The sequence below is a fragment of the Balaenoptera ricei genome, chromosome 2, assembly GCF_028023285.1.
Source record: "Balaenoptera ricei isolate mBalRic1 chromosome 2, mBalRic1.hap2, whole genome shotgun sequence".
In the NCBI taxonomy this organism is placed as follows: Eukaryota; Metazoa; Chordata; class Mammalia; order Artiodactyla; family Balaenopteridae; genus Balaenoptera; species Balaenoptera ricei.
The window spans coordinates 2,957,500-2,980,908 of record NC_082640.1 but is presented as its reverse complement, the minus strand read 5'-3'; the positions used below and the strand labels follow the sequence as shown (position 1 = coordinate 2,980,908).

At 38.0% G+C, this 23,409-nt stretch overlaps 1 protein-coding gene across 44 annotated transcripts in view; it reads left to right on the top strand.

Annotated features, from left to right (window-relative positions):
* ZNF438 (zinc finger protein 438) overlaps window positions 1-23,409 on the top strand; it is a 213,670-nt gene that overhangs the window by 95,930 nt on the left and 94,331 nt on the right. For 37 of the 44 annotated variants that reach the window (XR_009499992.1, XR_009499991.1, XR_009499983.1 and 34 more), the window contains one exon: window positions 6,917-6,974. The exons of the other annotated variants lie outside the window; for them this stretch is intronic. Coding sequence is in view for 5 of the 37 variants with exons in the window: in XM_059909590.1 (XP_059765573.1) it covers window positions 6,917-6,974 (58 nt within the window). In the remaining 32 variants the exon portion in view is untranslated. The remainder of the gene's footprint in view (window positions 1-6,916; window positions 6,975-23,409) is intronic. 44 annotated transcript variants of the gene reach the window in all.

Here is a 23,409-nt window from a genome sequence, read left to right as displayed (position 1 = left end):
GGTACTGTGGAATTGATATTTCTTGGTTTTGTGTGATAGCCCAACATCTGGTCCATAGTTTTATAGTCAGTGATAATAAATATGACTGATTTAGAAACTCACTGATGATACTAGGGTATGTGGTAGCAGGACCTGCAAAATAGTTGTCATTTTTTTTTTTTTTTTTTGTCCCAACATACTGTGATATCTTTTTTTTTTGGCCATGCCACATGGCTTGTGGGATCTTAGTTCCCCGACCAGGGACCGAACCTGGCTGGCAGTGAAAGCTCTGAGTCCTAACCACTGGACCGCCAGGGAATTCCCAACAACATATTGTGATTTGAAGTGACAAAGTTTGGGTCCTACTTTTCAAATATGTTTGGCTCTTATTTTTATACATGTATAAAACTATATTAATTATGACTAACAAAGTATCAGTGTAGGATATTAGTTTTTGTCTTATCTTTTATCAGTGTAGAAGACAGAGTCCTGAGTGCTAATTTCTTCCAGAAATTAGAGGCATCAAAAGTTGAAATTTAGCAAACACTTTTTTCAAATTTTAATTATTTGAAAAAATAATATTTTTAGGATTTGATGAATATTATTTTTGACTATATAACTAATAAAATGTATTATTATGGTATTTTTGGATTAAAAATCTTCTCCAAATAGCATTTTGGTTTTTAAAACATTCAAAATTTTAGGTTGTGAATATTACAAAAGAATTGAAATTTTAAGTGCAGTGCAGCTCCCTCCTCTTTTTGGACTAGTTTCGAAAGCCTAATGAAATGGAAGGCAAGTGTCTTTTTCCACTTAAAAATGGTTATATTTTATTCCTTAATGTACTATAATGAGAACAAAATAACATAGAAAAGTCAAGAAATGAAAAAGTGCCAGGATTCTTCTTGCCAATATAACTTTTTAGAATTGTGCTGAATTGCTTTTGCTGTAAAACCAGACCCAGTCTCTTATGGATTCTCCAGGTAATGACATTTTGTGGAGGATTTTTGTAGTTCTTTTGGCTCAGCAAGGTCGAGAATTTTGAATTAGAACTGGAAGGCATCCTCTTATTCATTTTACAAATGAAGGAACTGAAGTCCGGAGAAATCATGATTTATCCAGGGTCATACAGTTAACAGCGAGGGTTGGAGGAGAAACATGGCCTCCTGTCAGGCAGTTCAGTGAGTGATCTTTGTAAAAGACTCTTTGGGTTTATTCTCACCACCATCACGTTATGTGTAGTGTCCATAATTTATTGCATTAGGCCCAAGTTGCAACTTACAAGTTTGTGTTTAATTTTCTGAAGCTGAGGGAACATTTAGAATTAGGAATACTGACAGTGACCCAAAAAAATGGAATGGCAAGAAGCATTTGGAAGAACTGTTGCCTGGGGTAGAAGCTGTCCCTTGCTTAGACTCTGGCCCTGCTCTCTAGAAGGAGCTCCATTGTTCATTATTCCCTAGGACCTGAATGTCTTCTGGAAGGTTCTTCTTTGCCCATCTTCCTCCAAGGTCACACTTATACGGACATTGGGGGAATATTCCCGCCTTGGAGGCTGTGTAACCTTTGTTTCCTACTTTATGATCATGCAGTTTTGGTGGTTAGAGCATTGTTTTAGGAGTCAGCTGGAGGCTTAGACGCAAGGCTTGGGGGTTGGGGGGCTGGCAATGTTATTCCCTCAGAAACTTAGCTGGCTTCTGCTCTACCTCCTTGTAGTTGACTCCATATGCCAGACGGAGGGATTACGTGTCCCATCTGTCAGGGACAGTCTCAGTTTATATCCCTCGTGCAGGTGAAGTGATAATGCCCTCTTTCACTCTCAAAACTGTCCCGGGTTGGACAGTAAATTGTGTATGGTCGCTGTAGCCAAAAAAGCATTCCAGGAAGTCCCACGCCTAATTTATTCCTTTGCTTCCTTTCTCCTATTCCTCCCTCTCTCAATTTATGGGGGCCCTTGGATGGCCATTTGAAATAGGCTTCCTGGGAAGTTCACCTACTCAGCCTGATCGGCAGCAAGGCTGACTTCCCTCTGTTCACCTTAGAAAACCTAACGGGCCATTTTTGCTCAAAGCCTTTTTCAGTCTTCTCTCTTACTGTGTAAAATCCGGAAGCGGTCAGATTTTCTAACCCTGGGAGCCTCCAGATTTTTGGATTCTCTACTCCCTTTCAGTTCTGCTCTCAAACCTGTCAGTTCTTGCCTGTGCAGATTTCTTTCTTGTAAATTCTCAATAAATGCGGCAAGTACTAATGTTATTCTGATATTGTTTTCCATCTCTTTTTCCCTATAGGCTTAGTTAGACACTTAGTTAACACTTAGTTAGAGCTAGATAGCTCTGAAGCTATCTCATTCGTTTTCAAGCATTGAGGTATAATTTACATAGAGCAAACACACAGCTTTCGGTTCAGTGAGCTTGACAGTCGTACACACCATGTAGGCCGCCACCAAGACTAAGATGTAGAGCATCTGCATTGCTCCAGACGGAGGCCGCTTTCCAGTTAGCCCCCTGGGGACAGCCACTTTTCGGCTTCTATCACCATGGATCCCTTTTCACAAGCAGTACTTGTATTAAAAGTTTTGTGACTGTGTGACATGACTGTCCTTCTGTCCTTTACTTGGTCTCTCCCTTTCCTGCTGCCGGGCTGCGAAGCAGTTGTCATATATTTTAGATTTGTTTTGTTTGGTCTGCACCCCACTTAAAGATACCATTTTTATGTTAGTTGGGGAAAGCTAAGTGCTATAGTAAGTGGACCACAAAAAACGTAACAGCTTCAACCTAATTAATGAGCAGTACACTGAAGGCGTCCTCCATCAATCGGTAACTTTCGTTAACCTGAGCCTTTGAGTCCTCCAGTAGCTGGGGAAGGAGCAGGAAGCTACCTCACCGCTTCTGGAAAGCCTCAACCTGTGATCTGACCCTCAGCCCCATTCTTTTGGGGACCGCTCTGCACAAGACCACATCTGGTGCAAGGGAGGAGGGTTTGGAAATGTGGACTCTGGCTTGACACTACTTCTCAGTGACAGCTCCACACCATGAGGCGGGAAAGCAAAGTTTGGAAGATGTTAGTTGTCTACAAGGTTAATGTCACAGCTTTTATTTTCTTTTAATAACATAATACCATATTGCTTTTCTTTTTTGTCTTCACGTTACTTCTTTTTCTCTGTGTTGTGTATTCTTTTATGCTTTTCAAATAAACATTTTAGCATTGGAAAATTTTTAAAAAGGGTATTGCTATCTCTATGATAGAAACGTTCAAGGCAAAAGCAATTTAGTTTCCTTAGATTATTCTGATGAAATTAAAATTATCTCTGGCTATTAGCAGATATAATTTAACTCTTAAAAGATAAGGATCCATGATATCACCATTTCTAATCAATATTGTACCAGAGATCCTAGCCGGCAGAGTAAAATAGGGGAGAAAAACCTAAAAAAAATTAAAATAAAAAAGTGTAGGAATGGAAAGGAAGAAAAAAACTGTGACTATTGGCAAATGATATAAATGTCTATGTAGAAATTTTCCAGAACTCTGCAGCTAAATTCTTAGCATTAACTAGAGAGTTGAGCAAGGTTTTTGGATACAAAGTCTGTGTGGAAAAGCCAATTGCATTTCTATGGACCAGCAAAAACAGAAACAAAACAGAGAATGTAATTTTTAAAAAACATTTTATTTTGAAATAATTAACATCCTACATAGCCATGGTATATCTTCTCAAACTAAGAAATTAACATTGATACAATAATATTAACTGAACTGTGGCTTTATTCAGATTTTCCCAGTTTTTCTACTGATGTCCTTTTTCTGTTTCAGGGTCAAACCCAGGTAGCTGTTATCTCTTTAGTCTACTCCAATTTGCAGCAATTTCTTGTTCTTTTCTTTCTGGGACCTGACGCTTTGAAGAGTAATGGTCAGATCCTTTGTGGAATGGACCTCAATTTGGGTTTGTCTGATGTTTTCTCATGATTATGTCACATCCAATCAACATGACATCACTGGCGATGTTAACCTTCATCACTTGGTGTCGCCAGGTTTCTCCACAGTGGAGTTACTGTAGAAAATGCAATTTAAAAAATATACAATTTACAGTAGAGGCACAATGTAAGAAGCATTTGAATAAATCTAACAAATAATGTCTACAGCCTTTATTGAGAAAGTTATAAACTTTTATCAAAAGACATTAGCTACAGTCCAATTAAATGGAGAGAAACACAGTATTAATGGATTGGAAAACTTAATGTTGCAAAGATATTAATTCTCTCAATGCACCTAGAATCAAATTCCTAACAAATTTGGGGGGTTTTAACATTACTACTACTAGTAGTAGTATTATTCATCTTTATCGTTGTTATTTTGGTGATGCTTAACATTATAATTTTGAACTTAACATGGTAGAGGAGTGGTCCAAGAATTACAAAGACAAAGTGAAGACAAAGTGTCTTTCCTACCTATATTGTGACTTAATGTAAAATTATAATAATTAAGCCAGTGTATGGTATAAAGATATACAAATCGGCCAATGGAAAGAATAGAGAATTCAGAAACAGATCCATCTATATATGGAACCTAGATTTATAACAAAACTGGTATTGTAAACCACTAGGGGAAAGGATGGGTAGGTTTTTCAATGTATCAAGTTGGGGCAAGAGATTGCTCATATGAAAGAGCATACTGTTGGATTCCTATGTCATATCACACGCAAAATGGGAAATGGTGAAATTATCAGTTATAAATTAGTAATTATAATTAGGTTTAATTATAAAATTAGAAGCAGAACCCAGGAAAAAACAGTTGAAGGAAAAAAACAGAACTACCAAAGGAGTGAAAGCAAAATTGGAAGGCGTGGAAGGGAAAAGAGATGATACAGAAAAAGAGTGAGGTCATAGGGATTAGAGATGTGAGAAGGGAGCCAAATCTGACAGACATTTGAAAGATGATGTAACGCCTTTGGGTTTAAAATATCAGTGTTTACAGTATGCCAGAACTGCATCAGTTATTAACTTTTCTCATCCTTCTGAGTTATGTGCCAGAAATCAAAAAGCGATCTATAAATTAGTTTAATGATCTATCTACCAACAACTCAATTACTCAATCATTTGTGGAAAGCAAAGAATTGGAAACCATCTGACTTTGAAAGGGATTTATTATCACTTTCTCAGTTTGGGAAAGTTTATTAAAAAGGCTTAACTAAGATTTATCAAATAACTGTTATGTTTATTACTCTTTTACTTAGAGGCACCTTGTTTAACCCAATATGCTTAGAAAGTGTTATTTAGAAACATTATTAATTTTAATATATACTTACCAACATACAGTGAGTTTTTAGAGGAATATTTTGTCTTAACATATGTTTGAAATGTATTTTTATCAAAACCTTGCAGCTATAATGTACATCACTCAATTTAGGGAAAATGGTTGCCATTTAATCTAATTGACAAAGCTTAGTCATCAACTTTAAACTTATCTTCCAAGTCAGACTTCCTTCTGTCAGTAAAAATCCGACTTGATTTTTCAGCTCAAATAAATATGTTAATGTACGTTTCCATGACAACCATCACACAGCTGAATTCTAATTCTAACACCGACAAATAGATAAGGCACAGAGCCTTGCCACGTGTTGCCTGGATACCGTGATGCTGCTGCCTTCAAGATTTCTTTGCTTTGCACTCCCTAAAGTCTCCCAGAGTTGGGTTGTATCTTTTACAATAATAAGGGTTTTGGAAGGTAATGTCCTTAAGTAAAAACACTCTCACTACTGCTTCATTCTACTATGTATCTGATTTTGTAATTTACTAACATGGGCCCACATACTCCATTTCTTAATAAAATACGTAAGTTATATGTATGATGGGGAGTGAACAAATCCTTATTGTAGTGCTTTGATTAAAGGAGGATTTACAGGTTTGGCTTCCTGGAGGGTTTTTATATTCCAAGGCAATGCACTAGCCAGGATTTGTGAGTGGTATGCATTTCTTTTGTAAAGTGGGAAAAGAGTGATTGTGAAGGAGGGGAAGAGGGAATGAGAAGAGGCTGGCATGGTACCTTAGCTTCAGGTACATTCCGGAAGAGATCAGTCATAGGAAGGATGGAGGTTGAGGATCTGGAATTTGATTGCCTTTAAACGATCTGTGCCGACGTATCTCTTAGTCTTCATATAGCTCTAAATGTACCTCAATTTGTAGACCGCTGATACAGAAGACAGGCAGAACAGGTCCATCATATATATAATTGTAGATACAACAAGACACCCAAACTAATGAAGTAAATCCGATATTTAGAGATTAAGCTTTTCTGAAATAAAAGACAACTAGAATCTGCATATTAAAGGGGCATACTGTGTGTCTGTGCCTAGTAAAAGTGCTGGACCTCAGAGGTAAAGAACGATTCCTTTGGGGAACCAGGCAAATAGGTTGAGTTTTTTTTATAAGGGGGGAAATTATGTTGGCCTCAGATGTCAATCAATGCAAGAAAATGGAATACACTTAAAAGATTTTGAAGAAAAGAATAGGTAACTTAGAGATTTTTATATCTGTTTAAACAATCCTTCAAGTATAAGTCAACCAGCAAATAGTTTTGAACTTAAAGAATTTTCAAAAATGATTCCTTTGGGCCTTTATGGAGGCAATAATAGAGAACAGATTTTTTTTAATCCTGGCTTTGCAGGGTAAAGATGTACTTGGAGCTGCCAGAACAGGATCTGGCAAGACTTTGATTTTCCTTATCCCAGTACTGGAAGCTTTTTATCGTTCTTAATAGACTTTGACAGACAGACTCTGGGTCCTGATAATACTTTCTATGAGAGAACTTATCTATTTCTCAGGCCTTTTCTGAGAATTAGGAAAGAATCATGGCTTTTCAGCAATCTCATCATTGATGGAAAGACCTGAGACAAGGTGTTTGAGAAGATCAACCACATAAATATATTATACTTGTTTGCATACAGGTTTGACTGTTGAACTCAAGGATGAAACAATAAGTGTTCATGATACCAGTCTCCAAAGGTTAGTTCATGATGAAGTAGAATAGAATCTTGGGCATGGACCTTTGCTGACACTATGAATGCTGTTATCAAAAAAAAAAAAAAAAAGAAAAAATCTTTCTAAAAGACATTGACTTTGCTTTCTTCTAGGCAAAACAAGTCAGATCTGTAAAAGACCTTGTACCTTGTGTGCTTGAGCTTGAAAATCTCTGAATATGTTTGAGTTGGTGAGAAAAGTAAAATATAACATCCCTGTCCCTTTGGAACAAAACTACATAGGTTGTGAGCTGAAGTAAGAAATAAGTATCCTATATTCCTTTTTGAGAAGTATTGTATTTTTTTCCAGTTGTCGAGAGGTTCGGTCCCTAAACCAAGTTTCCTACTGCCTATACTCTGGTATTTCTATTCTTGACTTCTGTGGTTGACAACAGCAGATGAGAAAAATGCAAGTCTGTAATAAGTTTATCTGCAAGAGAATGAACTGTGCTCTTTGCTACTGATACTATAGCCAGGGTGTTGGATATTCAGGCCACGAATTGAGTTCTTCAGTTTGATTGCCCACAGGATACCAACTCATATTCACAGAGCATATCGACCTGCTTTATTAATTTTGCTTCCCTCAGAAGAAAAATAAGGATAGTACAGCAACTTCTTGAGTAGAAAGTGCTTATGAAAGAATAAAAATCAATCCAGAAAAATGTATGGACATCTAGAAAACAAAAACAAAAACTGGAGTCATCTTTAGCCTAAGATCAACAATGAAAAGAAAGAGGTCAAAGGTATTTTGTTTCTTACATATGTAAGTATATCTGATGAAGGATGGAGTATTTGATTTGAACAAGTTACATTTACCCAAATAGGCTATATTTCTTGGTCTTACTATAAGCAATTCCTTGGATAAGTTTCCTTCAGAAAGTGTAGAAACAGCTGACCAAAGAATTGTTAATGAGCTTAAGGCTCTATCCCTCACCAATGATTAAGTGGAAGAATTTAGAGCTTATTTCAGTGAGAAAATGTCCATCGTTAAGTAAGGTAGAAAAAGGCCAGAAGCAGGAGAGGAAGAGTACAAGCTGGCCAATGGTATTAATAAAGAAGAGGAGGAAGAGGAAGGGAGGCAGATGAGGGGAAACATGGAAGCGAAGATGGTCAAACCAAAAGGGCCTCAGACTCAGTCTGCTCCTAGTACTGATGAGGCACAAAAAATCAAGGAAATTGCAGAAACAAAAAAAGTAATGAAACACTTTAAGTGAATAAGAAAGTAACACTACTGATGAAGGGAAGTTGGTTCACCAGTGGCCGCCAATGTAGAAATCCATTGTGAAGGATACTAAGGAAGAGGATCATGGTAGTATCAACCTTGATAAAGCAAAAGATAGGCTTCAGGAAGAGGGCACATTTGATCAAGAAGAGTATGGGAAGAAAGTTAAGGCAAAGCATATGGAGAAAAGACTTCTAAAAAGTGAAACCAAAAGAGAAGCCAGCAAGAGGCAAGCAGAGGCCAAGGATGAAGGGAGGGATGGTGCCTTTTAGGGCTGGATGTGATGTGTGATGAAGGATTTGATCCATTCACTCCCAGATCCTGGTAAATACAGACGTCTGAAAAATCAGACAACGAAGATGGAAAATGAAATTAGTGATAACAGGAAGAAGCAGAGAATGAGGAAGAGGACAACAGTGAGGTGAAAGGAGTGAAACAGGTTGCAGTAGAAAGGAGGCCACATGGGAAACCTACGAGCCTTGGGATACAGGCCTGTCTTAGCAGAGGACAAAGGGCTTGTGTTATATCTGCTCAGAAGTCGAAGCTAAATACTTCTTGCTCTACTCTTCTTGAAACCTTTGGTTATGATTATGTGGGCCAGAAGTCAAAAAAGAGTTGGTTTTGGAACAGTGAGGTACCAAGAGTCCCATCCTTAAAAGATCAATGCAGCTCCAGATAGAAGTGGTCGTATATTTAACCCCCTTCTTGCCCCATCACAGAATGTACTTAAAGTGAGTGGATTAAAGAAACTTCCTGATCCCATTTCCAGCATGTATGCTCTTGGATTATATCCATTCCTTTATTTTACTGTCAAGTTGTGGAGTCCTTGTCCCATTTTTTAGAAATTTTTGTCTTGCTTACTATTCAGAACATACTATGTTTATTCATTTGTTTATTAAACAAAATTGCTCAGAATTTTGATGTATTTAGTATTTCCAAAAAGAGTGTGTATGATGGAGCAGCCCTATTTTGCATTGAGATTATCAATAATATGCCTATTTCCCATTTTTAATAAAAGTACAACATCTAAGAATAAAATTAACAAAAGTCATGCAAAAATTTCTACGTTGGAAATAATAAAACATTATTGAGAAAAATTAAAGCAGACTTGAATAAATGAAGAAGGATGGCATGTTCATGCATTGGAAGACTCAATTAGATGACAGTTCTCCCCGAATGGACGTATAGATTCAACTTAATCCCTATCATAATCCCACAGGCTTTTTTTTTTTTTTTAATTGGCAAGCTGATTCTAAAAGTTATATGGAAATGTAAAAGACTGAGACTATCCAAAACAATCTCAAAATCATAGCTGGAAGAGTTGACTTCATAACCTAACCATAAAGCTACAGTAACCAAGATAGTGTAGTGCTGCCATAAAGATCAACAAACAGATTGATGCAACCGAATAGAGAGGCCAGAAGAGACCCACAGTTATATGGTCGTTGGATTTCCAACAAAGACCCAAAGCAACCAAGTGGGGAAAGGAAAGGTTTTCAGTAAGTGGTGCTGGAATAACTGGATATCCATATGGAAAAAAAGAAATCTCAATTCCTACCTTGCACCATGCACAAAGAATAATTTGAGATGGATCATATTACTTAAATGTAAAAGCTAGAACCATAAGGCTTTTAGAAAAAAACATCAGAGAATATCTTCATGATTTGGAGGTAGGCAAAGATTTAAATGTAGAAAGCAATAACCATAAGAAAAAAATATATAACTTAGATTTTATCAGAATTAAAAAAAAACAAACTTGTGGTCATCAAAAGACACCATTAAGAAAACAAAAAGATGAGCCACAGACTGGGAAAAAATACTCACAAAACCTGTATTTGTCAAAGGGCTACATAGATAATGAATTTATACAACTCCATAACAAAAACACAGATAATCAGAAATGAAAAAGTGGGGATAGGGGACAAATGATTTGAAAAGACACTTTATAACAACACTCCACAACAGAAGGTATTTGAATGGCCAGTAAGCCTGTGTTCAGCATCATTAGTCACTAGGGAAATGCAAGTTAAAACGATAGTGAGATACCCACCAGAATGGCTAAAATTAAATAGGTTGGTAACACCAAATGTTAATAAGGATGTAGAGCAACTGGAGCTCTTACATATTGTGTGGGAGGGTTAAATGGTACAACCTCTTAGGAAAAAGATTTGGAAGTTTCCTTATAAAGCTAAACATATACTTACCTGGTGACCCAGCAATTCTACTCCTAGGTATCTACCCAAGAAAAATGAAAATATAAGTCCACAAACTAAGATGTTCACAAGAAGTACATAGCATATGGATACGTGATTTCATTCATAATAGCCAAAAACTAGAAGCAGCCCAGGTGTCTCAGTAAGAGAATGGATAAACAGACTGGTGTATTCATAAAATAGAGTACTACTCTGAGAGAAAGAAACAGCACTGATCCCAGCAACAACATGGCTGAATCTCGTCGTACTAACTGAGAGGAGCCTCATCCAAAAGAACACATAGTGTTTCTCCATTTCTATGAAGTTTTAGAACAAGCAAAATTTGTCTGTGAGAGAAAAGAATCTGAAGCGTGGTCGCCTCTAGGGGATGGAGCAACGAATGACTGGGAAGGATCATGAAGGCACTTTTTTTTGAGGTGTGTTAATGGTGTGGGTTACAAGGTATATGCATTTGTAAGAACTCATGGATGGTCCACTTAAGATTTGTGCGTGCCATTGTATGTAAATTTTACTCCAAAAGAGAGAAAAAAACTTAAAAAAATATCTCAAGGAGGTACTATTTTATATCCAGCAGACTGGCAATGCAGTGGGGCACCCTGACCCCTCTGACCCTCACTAGTGGTGGTGTCAGTTGGATCGACCTTGAAAAACTTTGTCATTATCTAACAACTTGTGCATATACCAACCCAGCAGTTCCACTCTGAGAGACAGAAGCTCTTGCAAACATACATGGAGAAACGCATATGACAATGTTCCAGAAACCAGAAAGAACTCAGATAGCCATCAGTAAGAGAAGGCATAACTGTGCCGTGTTGAAACATACCACCGCGGGTGAACCTTAGGGATGTGTAAGAATGCTTCCAGTATGATTCCAACCAATATAATTCCGTCCCAAATCTTACAGAATTTAAGATTTGATTCTTGATTTGATTAGGGATACATATGCTAACACTATACAGGAAAGTGAGGGAAAAAATTCAAGGTGTTTGGGGAGAAGGCATGGCAAGAAGGAGTGGAACTGGAATGGGAAAGACCACAAAGATGACTTTCGAGTGACTGGTAATGTTCTCTTCCCTAATCTCGGCAGTCGGAAGACAGGTGTTCGTGTTATTATTTTTCATTATAACTTACACATATGTGAAAATACTGTTTGGTATATATTCAATATTTAATAACTTCATGAAAGAAAATGTGCATTTTAAAATTAATCTTTAAGAATTCTTTATTAGCAACAATATGATATACGAGACATAAGAAGTTGGCTTTCTGATATCATTAATTCAGTCATTTATTCAAATGTTTATTAAATGCCTGTACACAGCCTGATAGGGATGTGACATTGGTTAAGCCTTTATTTGGAGACTAAGGTTTCCGTAGCTGTATCCTAAAATGAATTTGAAAAACGACTGAAATCGAAGATGATTACAGTCTTACATAGGCCCAGCTTTGACCTCAGTCCCCTAGTGCTAGTGCAGGGGACGTCTGAAGGCACACTTTTAAGAATTGGAATGTCACTTGGACTGATCATTGACTAGTCATTAAATTAACCTTACAGCCGGGTCATGGAGAATGTCTCCCATCATTTATCTTCTTGAAACTTAACTATGATAAAAATTCTCAGGATGCTGTGGCTAACACTTCGATCTTACTGCTCTTCTGCTGAATCTTAAGCAGTTTCAAGGTATTTATGGATTTTTCATTTCAACATTTCCTGCAAAATTTGTGAATAATTTTCATTAAATGAACTCGCCAGAAAATAAAGGTTGAACTCTGTAGCTATAATGTGGTCCTAAATTCGTAGCTTAAAATGAAAAGGGCTTACCCCAATCCTTTACTTTTTATAAGTATTCAAACATTCCTTTGGATGCCAAATAATAAATTCATAGTACTAGATATCCAGCAAGATGGCAGTCTGGTTGCCTATATGAAGTACTTAAATATACCCAATTGCAATTCCAAAGCTTTATTGCTTCATTTATCACAGGAAATGCCAGAGTTCTGAAATATTTTGTAAGGAAAGCTACCCTACTTGTATGACTCCTCATAGGAATTACCAAGAATATTATGCCAATTCAATCCTAAGTATTGAAGTGAGAGCTCTAAATGGCATTTAATAGTATGATTTATTTTCTGTCTTAAACTTTATAGGTCACATAAACAAGATCCTATCCTTTCATATTGCTTTTTATTGTTAAAGTGTCTGAGTGATGATAAAAATCTCAGCTTAAGAACTGTCAGATGATTTATGATACTTCATTTATTTTTCAAAGGATTGGGGTGTCACCAATAAGCCTATTAGAATTGTAGGTTTAAAGTTCCTCAATTTTAAAAAAGACCAGCTGCGTAAACAAGTGTGTTAGCTTTGTAATTTAATTCCGTGTGATTTTTTATCATACTTCAAAGTACCAAAGGAGGCAGTTTTTCTTAGGTCATAAATGCTTATTTATGTCATTATGATCTCAAACTTTCAAGTGCATTTCAAGATCTACTTTTTAAAATATTAATACGTTTTTATTGTGTTCTTTATAACCTCAAGACATTTCTCCTTTTGTCGACCTAAATCTGCCTTTCTTCATGGGCTGACATCAACAGCATGGAATGTGGATGAACTGGAGGAAAACTACTTTAAAAAATTAGAATTCTGTAGTCGGGGATGGATAATCTAAACTATCTTTGCGAGTGTGCTGTAAGCACCTTAAAGCTATTTTTTTTGTTGTTATTAAATTGTAAATTGGGGATAACTGTAAGTTCACATGCAGTTAGAAGAAATAACCCATGTACCCTTTACATAGTTTCCCCCAAATGTAACTTCCAGGATATTAACATTGATACAATGCAGATCCTATTCAGATTTTCCTAGTTTTACTTGAACTCATTTGTGGATGTATATATTTAGTTCTTGTGCACTTGTTATCACATGTATAGCTTCTTGTGTCTACTGTAGTCAAGATACAGAGCAGTTCCATCACAAGGATTTCTCAAGTTGCCATTTTATAACTATACTCACCTACCTCCCCCACTTGCCAGCTCTAACCCCTGGCAACCACTAATCTGTCCTCTGTTTCTATAATTTTGTCATTTCAATAATGTTATATAAATGGAATCTTAGAGTATATAATCTTTAGTGTTGACTTTCATTTAGCGCAATTCCCTTCAGATTCATCCGTATTGTTGTGTGTATCAGTAGTTTCTTCCTTTTCATCATTGAGTGGCATTCCATCAAAATCTATTTTGATTTTTAGTCTTCACATGTACACACACGTAAAATATGAGATAATTAAAATATCAGTTTAAAAGTGGTTTAAGATATGTTACTATTAACCTATCAATTAAAATTCCAGGTAAGTTTTTAGTATCCTTTCTGTCATTTCAATTGGACTTGTCTGCGTCTTAACGTACTAAGAGCAGATGATTTGCCAGCTGTACACTGAAAACACATTTCCAGTAGGAAAAAAAAAGAATGCTATTTTCTAACAATAACTCATTCGAATAAAAATTGGCAAGATTGGAGAAAAGACAGTAGCTGATACCATGCAAGACAGGTCCTTGTTTTGACTGCAGCAGATTTACTGTTGAGTTTTTTTTTTCTTTCATATAGCCTATGATTACCCAACTAGCTCTTTTCATACAGCCTATTATTATACAAGTAACTCTCCTTACCCTTGTGCCTGTGTTTCTTAATGTGATAGATAAATGTAGATGTGGATGAGATCTCCTAGGGAGAGATGATAAAGTGAGACCCGATGTTTACCTTGAGGAGCTCCAAGACTTAATGGCCAAGGATGGCCGGAAAGGCAGCAGGAAAAAACCAGGGGCTTCTGGTTCATGACAGCTAAGAGAAAAGAGGGTATGAAGGAGGAATAGCCTCAGCTGAATCTTCTTCCCCACTTTCACGTGTGGTCACTGTGCTCTTAATCTTTCTGCATCCAGGCATGGGTAGGATGCAGAGACCTCCAGGACCTCGCTTCTCCGGAAGTGCTCCGTTGGGCGTGGGAGCCGCGGGAACCAATGAGAAAGAAGAGCTAGCCAGGCACACTGTGAATAAGAATAAATGTGCCTGCTACTACCTTCATTTTGGTCATGAAGACAGTTGCAGAAATCTCTTTGCATCCCTGTTATTATCGCTGCCGTCTATGTGTACCACAGTTGTGTGGATATATTCTGGTGTGGTTATCAAAATTGGAAGAAGGCCTGATGTACCAGCATGACAAATATATTTTTAGATTCAGGCCAGTGTTTCATGGTGGTTACCGTGACTGCATAAGCCACAGCTCCTTCTGACATGCCTTTACGATACTTAACTTTCTCACACGTGGTTAGGTCATATAGTTAATGTCATTACTTGGGGATGGAAAGCACCCTTCTATTACTAACACTACCTCGAAATTTATAAGTCTGAAAATGATTCACCACACAGTATTAAGAAGTAAAATCCTTTTATTACTTTCAGTAAGAGGACATAGGATATAAAGGTAGGTGTTCAGGGTGAAAATGAAGAAGAGTGAGTAAAACTAGGACGAGGAAAAGCAAATTAGAGTAAAAGGTAATTTTCTGAGATTTATCATTTCAGGTGTTAGGTTTGGACTTTGAGTTCTGCTTTTTTGGAAATATAAAATCTCAGCCCAGAACCAGGAACTCTGCAGTTTAGTCAGTTAGAAACTTGTGATGTATTTTTGGAGTCGAATTTTCCTGTTGCCCAAGTAAAGATGTCAGTGATTTAGAAGCAGCTCATGGATGTTATGTGTGAGTTACTGTGTGTTGATTATGTGATAACCAGAACCAAAACTTAACCATGTCTTTGGATTTGTAACTTCATATAATTCAGTAGTCATTATTTAGGTCATATTCACATACATGTACATTGAGAAATCTTAGTACTTTACTAAAGTGGTAAGCTTTTATATTATACAGTAGAATAAGGTAAATATTTTTATGGATTTTGCTTAAGATCCTAAATACTGTGTCTTTTTTTCAGTAAATGTAGATGTGACCTTCATGCTATACAAGTGATATTGTTTTGCATTTTTCTCTCAAGTTTGAAAATCCAATTATGTTTCCTAAGTATGTTGAAGAAAATCAGCAAATTTTATCTTCTACACATTTTGAGAGAAATAACTGCAAACCTTATACAAGAATAATACAAAGATTTTATTAGAAAATTTTTGCACACTGATGTATCATAATTTCCATATTTGCCTCATAAGGCCTACTTTTGAAAAGTCTGCAATGGATGCTACTTCCAGAGTATATTTCATAAATGAAGTTTCTATATTGTGAAATTTATGTTTGCTATATCAGGCAAAATATGATCTTTCTTTCAGAAAGTGCTTGGGCAAACTAAATTTCAGTATTAGTTGTTTAAAATAACATTTCACATTTCACTGCACTTGTACTAATTTTTTTTATTTGCAGGGTTTTTGAAATCATTTTTTTGACACCATGGCCATAAGATAGATGATATTAATCAGGAAAGGTAGAACAGCTACATTTATTTCCTACTTTGCTCTCCTTAGAGTTCTTCAAAATAAATGTGTTTAAGGGCAAATCCGAAGTAAAGACTTCACTGTGTATACCTCTTACCGTTAGGGTGATACTAAGTGGAGTGGTGAACACTTAGAAAGGTAAACCAACTAGACCTAAGCGCCATGTATAGAGCACTCCATTCAACACAAGCAGAGTACACATTCTTTCCAATGCACATGGCTCCATCTCCTTGATAAGACTACCCGTTAGGCCATGAAACAAGCCTCCATAAATGTAAAAAGGATCGAAAACATACAAATTATGTTCTCTGACCACAGTAGAATGCAATTAGAAATAAGTAGCAGAAGGGAATCTGGGAAATTCACAATTATGTGGAAATTAAACAGCATACTCCTAAATAGCCAGTGGATTAAAGAAGAAATCACAAGAGAAATTAGAAAATACCTTGATATAAAGTAACTTAAAATACAACATGCCAAAATTTACAGGATGCAACTAAAGAAATTAGAGGGAAGTTTATAACTATAAATGCCTGCTTCTTTTTTTTAAAGGCCACATGTTAAATGATTTTATTTATATGAAATTTCCAGACTAAGGAAATCCATAGAGACAGAAAGTAAATCAGTGATTTCCGGGGACAGGCAGTGGGGTAGAGTGATGGGATATTTTGGTATTAGATGGTGGTGAGAGTTGTACAACTTTGTGAATATACCAAAACCCACTGAAATGTACACTTTAAAAGGGTGAATTTTATGGTATGTAAATTGTATCACAAATATAGATAAATAAATCTTAACTGAGCCCCTCCTGGGTGTTCTGTTACTGTGCCCCAGATGCTTTGGTACCATGTGAACACCAAGGGTTGTGAACCCTGCCTTCTAGAGCTGCTTGTCTGTTGGGGGTAGTACCCCTGGTCTGGGGTACTAGACATGATCTAAGTGTAATTACAATTGTGGTCAGTGGTCTGAGGGAAAAAGATAACCTGTTCATTATTAACAGGGGTATCTCAGCCAGACGAGGTCAAAAGACGGTTCTCCTAAGGAGGTGATACTGCCTTGAGATCTGAAGGATGGATTCAGGTTATCGCGAAGAAAAGAGGCGTCACAGGGAGGGGGACCAGCATGTAGGCAGTCTGGGGGCGACAGAGCCACGGTATGTTCTGGGGGTTGGAGGAAGGCCAGTGTGGCTGGACACAGAGAGTGGGGGTGAGGAGTGCAGGAGGAGACGCAGAAGCGGACCAAGGCCGGACTGTGCGGAGCCTCATGGGCGTGTTATGGCTCGTAGCGGCTTTCCTTCTGGACGGCACGGCGCGCTCTGTGCTATGAGAGCATCCCTGTGGCCGTGTGGGTTGCAGGAGCAGGAGTGGAAGCAGGTAGAAGGGTATTCAGTGGTCTCTCAGGGGATGGTAGAGCACCTGGCGCCAGGTAATTGGCAGTGGAGCTGAGAAGAAATGGACGTATCTGAGGGCTGTTTTTTTTTTTTTTTTTTAATTTTATTTATTTATTTATTTATGGCTGTGTTGGGTCTTCGTTTCTGTGCGAGGGCTTTCTCCAGTTGCAGCAAGCGGGGGCCACTCTTCATCGCGGTGCGCAGGCCTCTCACCATCGCGGCCTCTCTTGTTGCGGAGCACAGGCTCCAGACGCGCAGGCTCAGTAGTTGTGGCTCATGGGCCCAGTTGCTCCGCGGCATGTGGGATCCTCCCAGACCAGGGCTCGAACCCGTGTCCCCTGCATTGGCAGGCGGATTCTCAACCACTGCGCCACCAGGGAAGCCCATCTGAGGGCTTTTTAAGAGATAAAATTGACACGATCTGGTGAAGGCCTAGAGATGGGAAGTGAGGGAGGGCGTGTAAGGCATGGCTCCTGGACGCTGGGCTTTTGAAAGTGAGTGGGTCAGAGGGTCATTTCTGAGCCAAGGATTTTCCTCAGTCCCACTTTGTATGGACAACTTCAAGTTACATGAATGGTTTTTTTTTTTTTTCTTTTGAGAACTAGCTCTTTCTTACCAAGGCAGTCACACATTATGTAGAACTATGCAATTTGCTGATAGCAAATATTTGGGGAAAGTTAGAAAAATTTTTGAGAAAACTAGATACATTTTTTAGTATTTGCCAGATGAATTTCGGTCTTGGAGCCTCCTTTGGTCTTGGAGTCTCTTTTGGCCTAGCCTGCATCTTCAGGGTCTTATAATGTACTTGGCCTTGCTGATGGTCCCCAATGCTGTAGAGATCATCTGTCATTTAAATTTCCTCATTTTGATGTAAGTATTGAAAATAGACTCTGAAATAATTTTCTGGCAAGTAACTACCTTCCAATGAGGAATAACTGAAATGAATCCAGTTTTAGCAATTCTTATTTCCTTGGCCAGCCAAAGTCTTAAAATGTCAAATTCTTCAGAGATGTTTTTATTCTGCAGTTGTATGGAGCAATAACAGTTTATTATAATTTCTAAAAGCCACTTTGGCAATTTAAGACTACATGGAAATAAACTTTAATCTGTACCCTAAAATTTTTTTCAAATGACCTTTAAAGAGTTAGTTATTTGGGTATCCACTTGCATTTGGAACATCAACATACAGAGCCAGCAGATGGGTAAAGACCTGACGAGGAAAACAGATCGTGCCAATAGGTTGTGATTTAAGTTATGTTTTACCGTAACTGTTACGAGGAAGGCGTCTCTGCTTGCAGTGTTTATTGCTAATCTACCAGTAATAGACAAACCTTGTAAATCTATAAATGCCACTGTGGACAGCAAAGCAGGAGGCACATTTAAATTAGGAGAATAAAGAGTCATTTAGAGAAAGTCTTAGTGACCTGCCTTTTGCAGCCCTCTTCTGGGGCATTTTCACTGATGTTTGTTCTCATGGGCCAACACACATAGGAGGGAGTCAGACTGTTGTTCATAATTTTTGCATGAGAACACTGAAGCTTGCATCCATTTGAATCAAGTTTCCTTTTTTGTAACTAGCAATATAGGCTCAATCTAAGGATTAGCTCTTTACTGGTAAGCATTAACTGTACATGCTTATTCTACTGTGCATTTTAATTTCTGAGAATTCTCCTTTGAAATGGGAACTTTAAATGCAGACCTACTAGAGAATGGACTTGAGGATACGGGGAGGGGGAAGGGTGAGCTGGGACGAAGTGAGAGAGTGGCATGGACATATATACATTACCAAACGTAAAATAGATAGCTAGTGTGAAGCAGCCGCGTAGCACAGGGAGATCACAGGGAGATCAGCTCGGTGCTTTGTGACCACCTAGAGGGGTGGGATAGGGAGGGTGGTAGGGAGGGAGATGCAAGAGGGAAGAGCTATGGGGACATATGTATTTGTATAACTGACTCAATTTGTTATAAAGCAGAAACTAACACACCATTGTAAAGCAATTATACTCCAATAAAGATGTTAAAAAAAAAAAAAAAGAAATGGGGACTTTAAGAAAAGAACAGGGAGGGCTTTCTTGGTGGCGCAGTGGTTGAGAATCCGCCTGCCAATGCAGGAGACATGGGTTCGAGCCCTGGTCCGGGAAGATACCACATGCCGCGGAGCGACTAAGCCTGTGCATCACAACTATTGAGCCTGCGCTCTGGAGTCTGTGTGCCACAACTACTGAGCCCGTGTGCCACGACTACTGAAGCCCACGCGCCTAGAGCCCGTGCTCTGCAACAAGAGAAGCCACCGCAGTGAGAAGCCCGCACACCACAATGAAGAGTAGCCCCCGCTCACCGCAACTAGAGAAAGCCTGTGTGCAGCAACGAAGACCCAACACAGCAAAAAATTAAATAAATAAGATAAAAAAAATAAAAAAAAGAAAGAAAAGAACAGGGAAATTTGGAGGTTAGAGGCAGTTGTGGTTAAAAGCAGAACCTAGTACCTGTCTTCAGACCTCAGCTCCACCATCTTCCTAGCTGTGAGAGATTAGATAAGGTACATAACCTCTCTGTGCCTAATTCCTTATATGTGAAAGGGTGATCATAAAACACCCATCCCAAGGCTGTGGTGAGGATTAAATAAATTAGCACACATTTAAAATGCCTAGAACACTGTTTGGAAGGTAGTAAGCTCAAAATAAATGTTAGTTACTGCCGCTGTTGTTATATTGATGAAATATAAAATAAAATAGTAAATAAAATATAAATTAAATAAATAAATAAAGATAAAATATTAACTCTCACCTGAAAACTAAGATGTTATAGCTCAGTTATGGTGGTCGTTTTTGTTGATTTTGTTTGTTGTTTGGGCTTTTTTGGTGGAGCAAGGACAAGGTTACACGGCTAGTAAGTGGTGTAAACCAGGTTTCCTGGAGAGTTGGTTTAGGTCAGGAGTTAGCAAACTATGGCTCACAGGCCAAATTGGGCCTGTTTTTATACAGCTTGCAAGCTAAGAATGTTTTTACATTTCTAAACCATTGGGGGAACATCCAAAGAAGATAATATTTTGTGACACATGAAAATTACATAAAATTCAAGTGTCTATGTCCATAAATTAAAAAGTTTATCGGTACATAGCCATGTTTATTCATGCATATTGTCTCTGGCTGCTTTCACGCTACACCAGCAGAAAGGAGTAGCTGTACAGAGACCATAGGGCCCATAAAACTGAAAATATATACTAAATGGCCCTTTACACAAAACGTGTTCTATTAGTTATATTGACTGAATGAATGAACTGTCCTGCTTTGACAAAAGATGTAAGCTTGCATAAGAAAGCAAATGACTTTAGTTATCCTTGTGGCCAGAACACTTTTGTTTTGTTTTGTTTTGATTTAGAAAAAGTGTAATTTTCCACCTTGGTTAAAATTCTGTTGAACCTGACATACAAGTTCACGAGTAGACTTAATTCAACTGTAGTAGATTGCGTAAGTGCAGACATGCCAAAAAACATACTTCTTCAGTAAAGAGTATTAAGATTTGGATTCCTTTCAAGAACTGTCAGAACAAAAGTTCAATTGTGTGTGTGTGTGTGTGTGTGTGTGCACGTGTGCGCGTGTGTGTTTAAGGATATTTGCCATCCCATAATTCTTTTTTAAAGATTCTTGAAATAGAATTCTGAAACAGTCTGCTAATAAGATGAACTTTACAGTGATAACATACCTTAAGAGTACAATGTTATAATCCCATTTCAGGAGTTACGTGTAGTTAGTTTTCTCAAGGCTTTGGCTTTGTGACTCAGAGCCTAGTATTTCTAAGACACCCAAAACTGCGGAGGCTTTTGGCAATTGAGCGTAGAGAACATATGCTTTGATTTTGTCCCACAGATCATTTAGGCAAATAACCTTTTCTTCTCTCCTTATGCTATTTTTAACTATGATGTGGATCTTTTTTGTTTTGGTTGGTTACATAATCTTTATTTAGGATCTGTTTTGCTCTTGAATATCTGTAAATCTTGCAACTCCTTTTGTTTAGGTTTACATCTTTCAAAGTATATTCATCAAATGCTTTTGAAAGACTTCTCCCCTGCAAGGCCCCAGGGCTAATGGGAACAAAACAGAACTGGGCCCTGCCCTTGGAGAGTTTTGAGTTTGTCAGGATGATAGATGTTAAATTAACATAAGTATCATCAGTGTTGGGAAAGAAGAATTAAATTGTGTACTGGATTCATAAACTAAGAAAACCTAAACTCATCAGGGGAAGTCAGAGAATATTGTTCCTTTGGATTTTTTTATTTTTTAGTTTTCTGTATTTGAAAATCTGTTCTCGGCTAAATGCCTGTTACTGAGCTGAAATTATTTTGAGTTTAGCAAAAGTATTGAAATAAGAATTTTAAGAAATTACATCTAATGGCCCTCTTATTGACCTACGCACAATTTCCTAATTGCTATTTATTGGTAGACATTAGATGGTTGAGTGATGAACCTCGTGCATTTGGTTTTGACAGAAAATTACTAAGTGTAATAATGATCACAGTAAATTTGGGATGAGGAAAATACAAAGTGAAAAAAGACTACCATTTAGTTTGTTAATTATCACTTGAAAATCAAAATATCCATTTATCCTTCTTGAACAGGAATGTTTTAAAAGTGGATTCTAGCTAGTTTTTTTTTTTTCTCTCTTTTGGAACAGTTTTTGTTTATAAAAATAGATGGTTATATATTTTATACACACATACACTGTGTTTATGTGTATGGGTGTATATATAAACACACACACACACACACCAAAAAATGTACAAAGAAAAAAGGGAATTTTCACCAACCCAAGTCCCAAAGGTAACCACTGTTGACAATTTGATGTTTCTCTTGGAAATACAACTTTTTTTTTTTTTTTTTTTTAAGACAGATAGCATCAGAGTATACTCACTGTTCCACAGTTTGCTTCACTTAAGAGTATTTCCTGGATGTCTTTCCCTGCCAGTGTTTACTGAGGACCACCTGCCTCTCCAGATCTACTTCATTCTTGTTGTTCTTATCACTGATAATGTTATTTTAAGTAGTCCGTCCATAAGGTAAAATATTCAGAAGGTTTGCTTACAGAAGAGTATGCAGTGGAAGTCAGCCTCCCGCCCAAACGTGCACCCCAGTCCTCTCCAGGGACAGCCACCCTTGGCAGTTTCTTATCCTTTGAAATCGTTCCTTTATTTTTATATGCCTTTCCTTGGTGAGACTAAAATTAACCCCCTGCTCAGTCATTTGTAGGGAAACTGAATGCTTAGTGAATTTCCAGCAGCAACCAATTGATCTTGTAATGTCAGCGTTTAAGATTGCATACCAAAATGAGAAACGATTTCCCGCTAGTTGTATTTCAGTTTTGGATTTCATGCCATGTGATTGTTTAGAGGCTATAATCTGTAGGTGTACAATCTTTGCCAATGTTTTAGATCCTTGAAATGTAACTGAATGTTCCCAGCGGAAGCCCCACAAGGCCTACATGCCCCAGAGCACCTCCTCCCACCTGCCCTCGCCCACCCACGTCTGCTGTGTCTCTGTCAACGTTGTGAATACAGACCCAGGTCTTGGGCGGCCTTGCTGCTTTCATCTCAAAGCTAACTGAGGGACTTATGGCTAGTCTCTGAGATGCCTATGGTTATTCTAATCTGGAACCACTTGGGTTCACTTCATACCCGCAGCTTAATTTGGGTAGTGCCAGAGCCTGGGGAGGGGAGGGGCGTGGCTGGGGGAGCGGGCAGTGGATTGAAGCGGGGGGCACAAACCTCTGCCTGAGCCAACCTGGACCTGAGAAGATGGTAGTTAGGGAAGCACTTGCCCTGTAACACTGGGTCTTTTGTCAACTGCTGATACTAAAGTACCTCATGAACAGAGGTGGTCTAGAAACCCCTGCCTGTCTCATAAACTCACCAGAGAACATGGGGTGATACATGTTTTGGAGAAATAAAAAGAAGTAAACCAGATCCAGTCTTCAGAGTGGCTGTGTTGACATGCATATGGCCTGAGGAGCCCTAGGCTGGGACTTCCTGTTTATAGGCAGTATTTACTTCTGTGTAAAATATGTTCCTCAAAATATACACAGATCTGTGAAAAATGCCATTGGTAGTTTGATAGGGA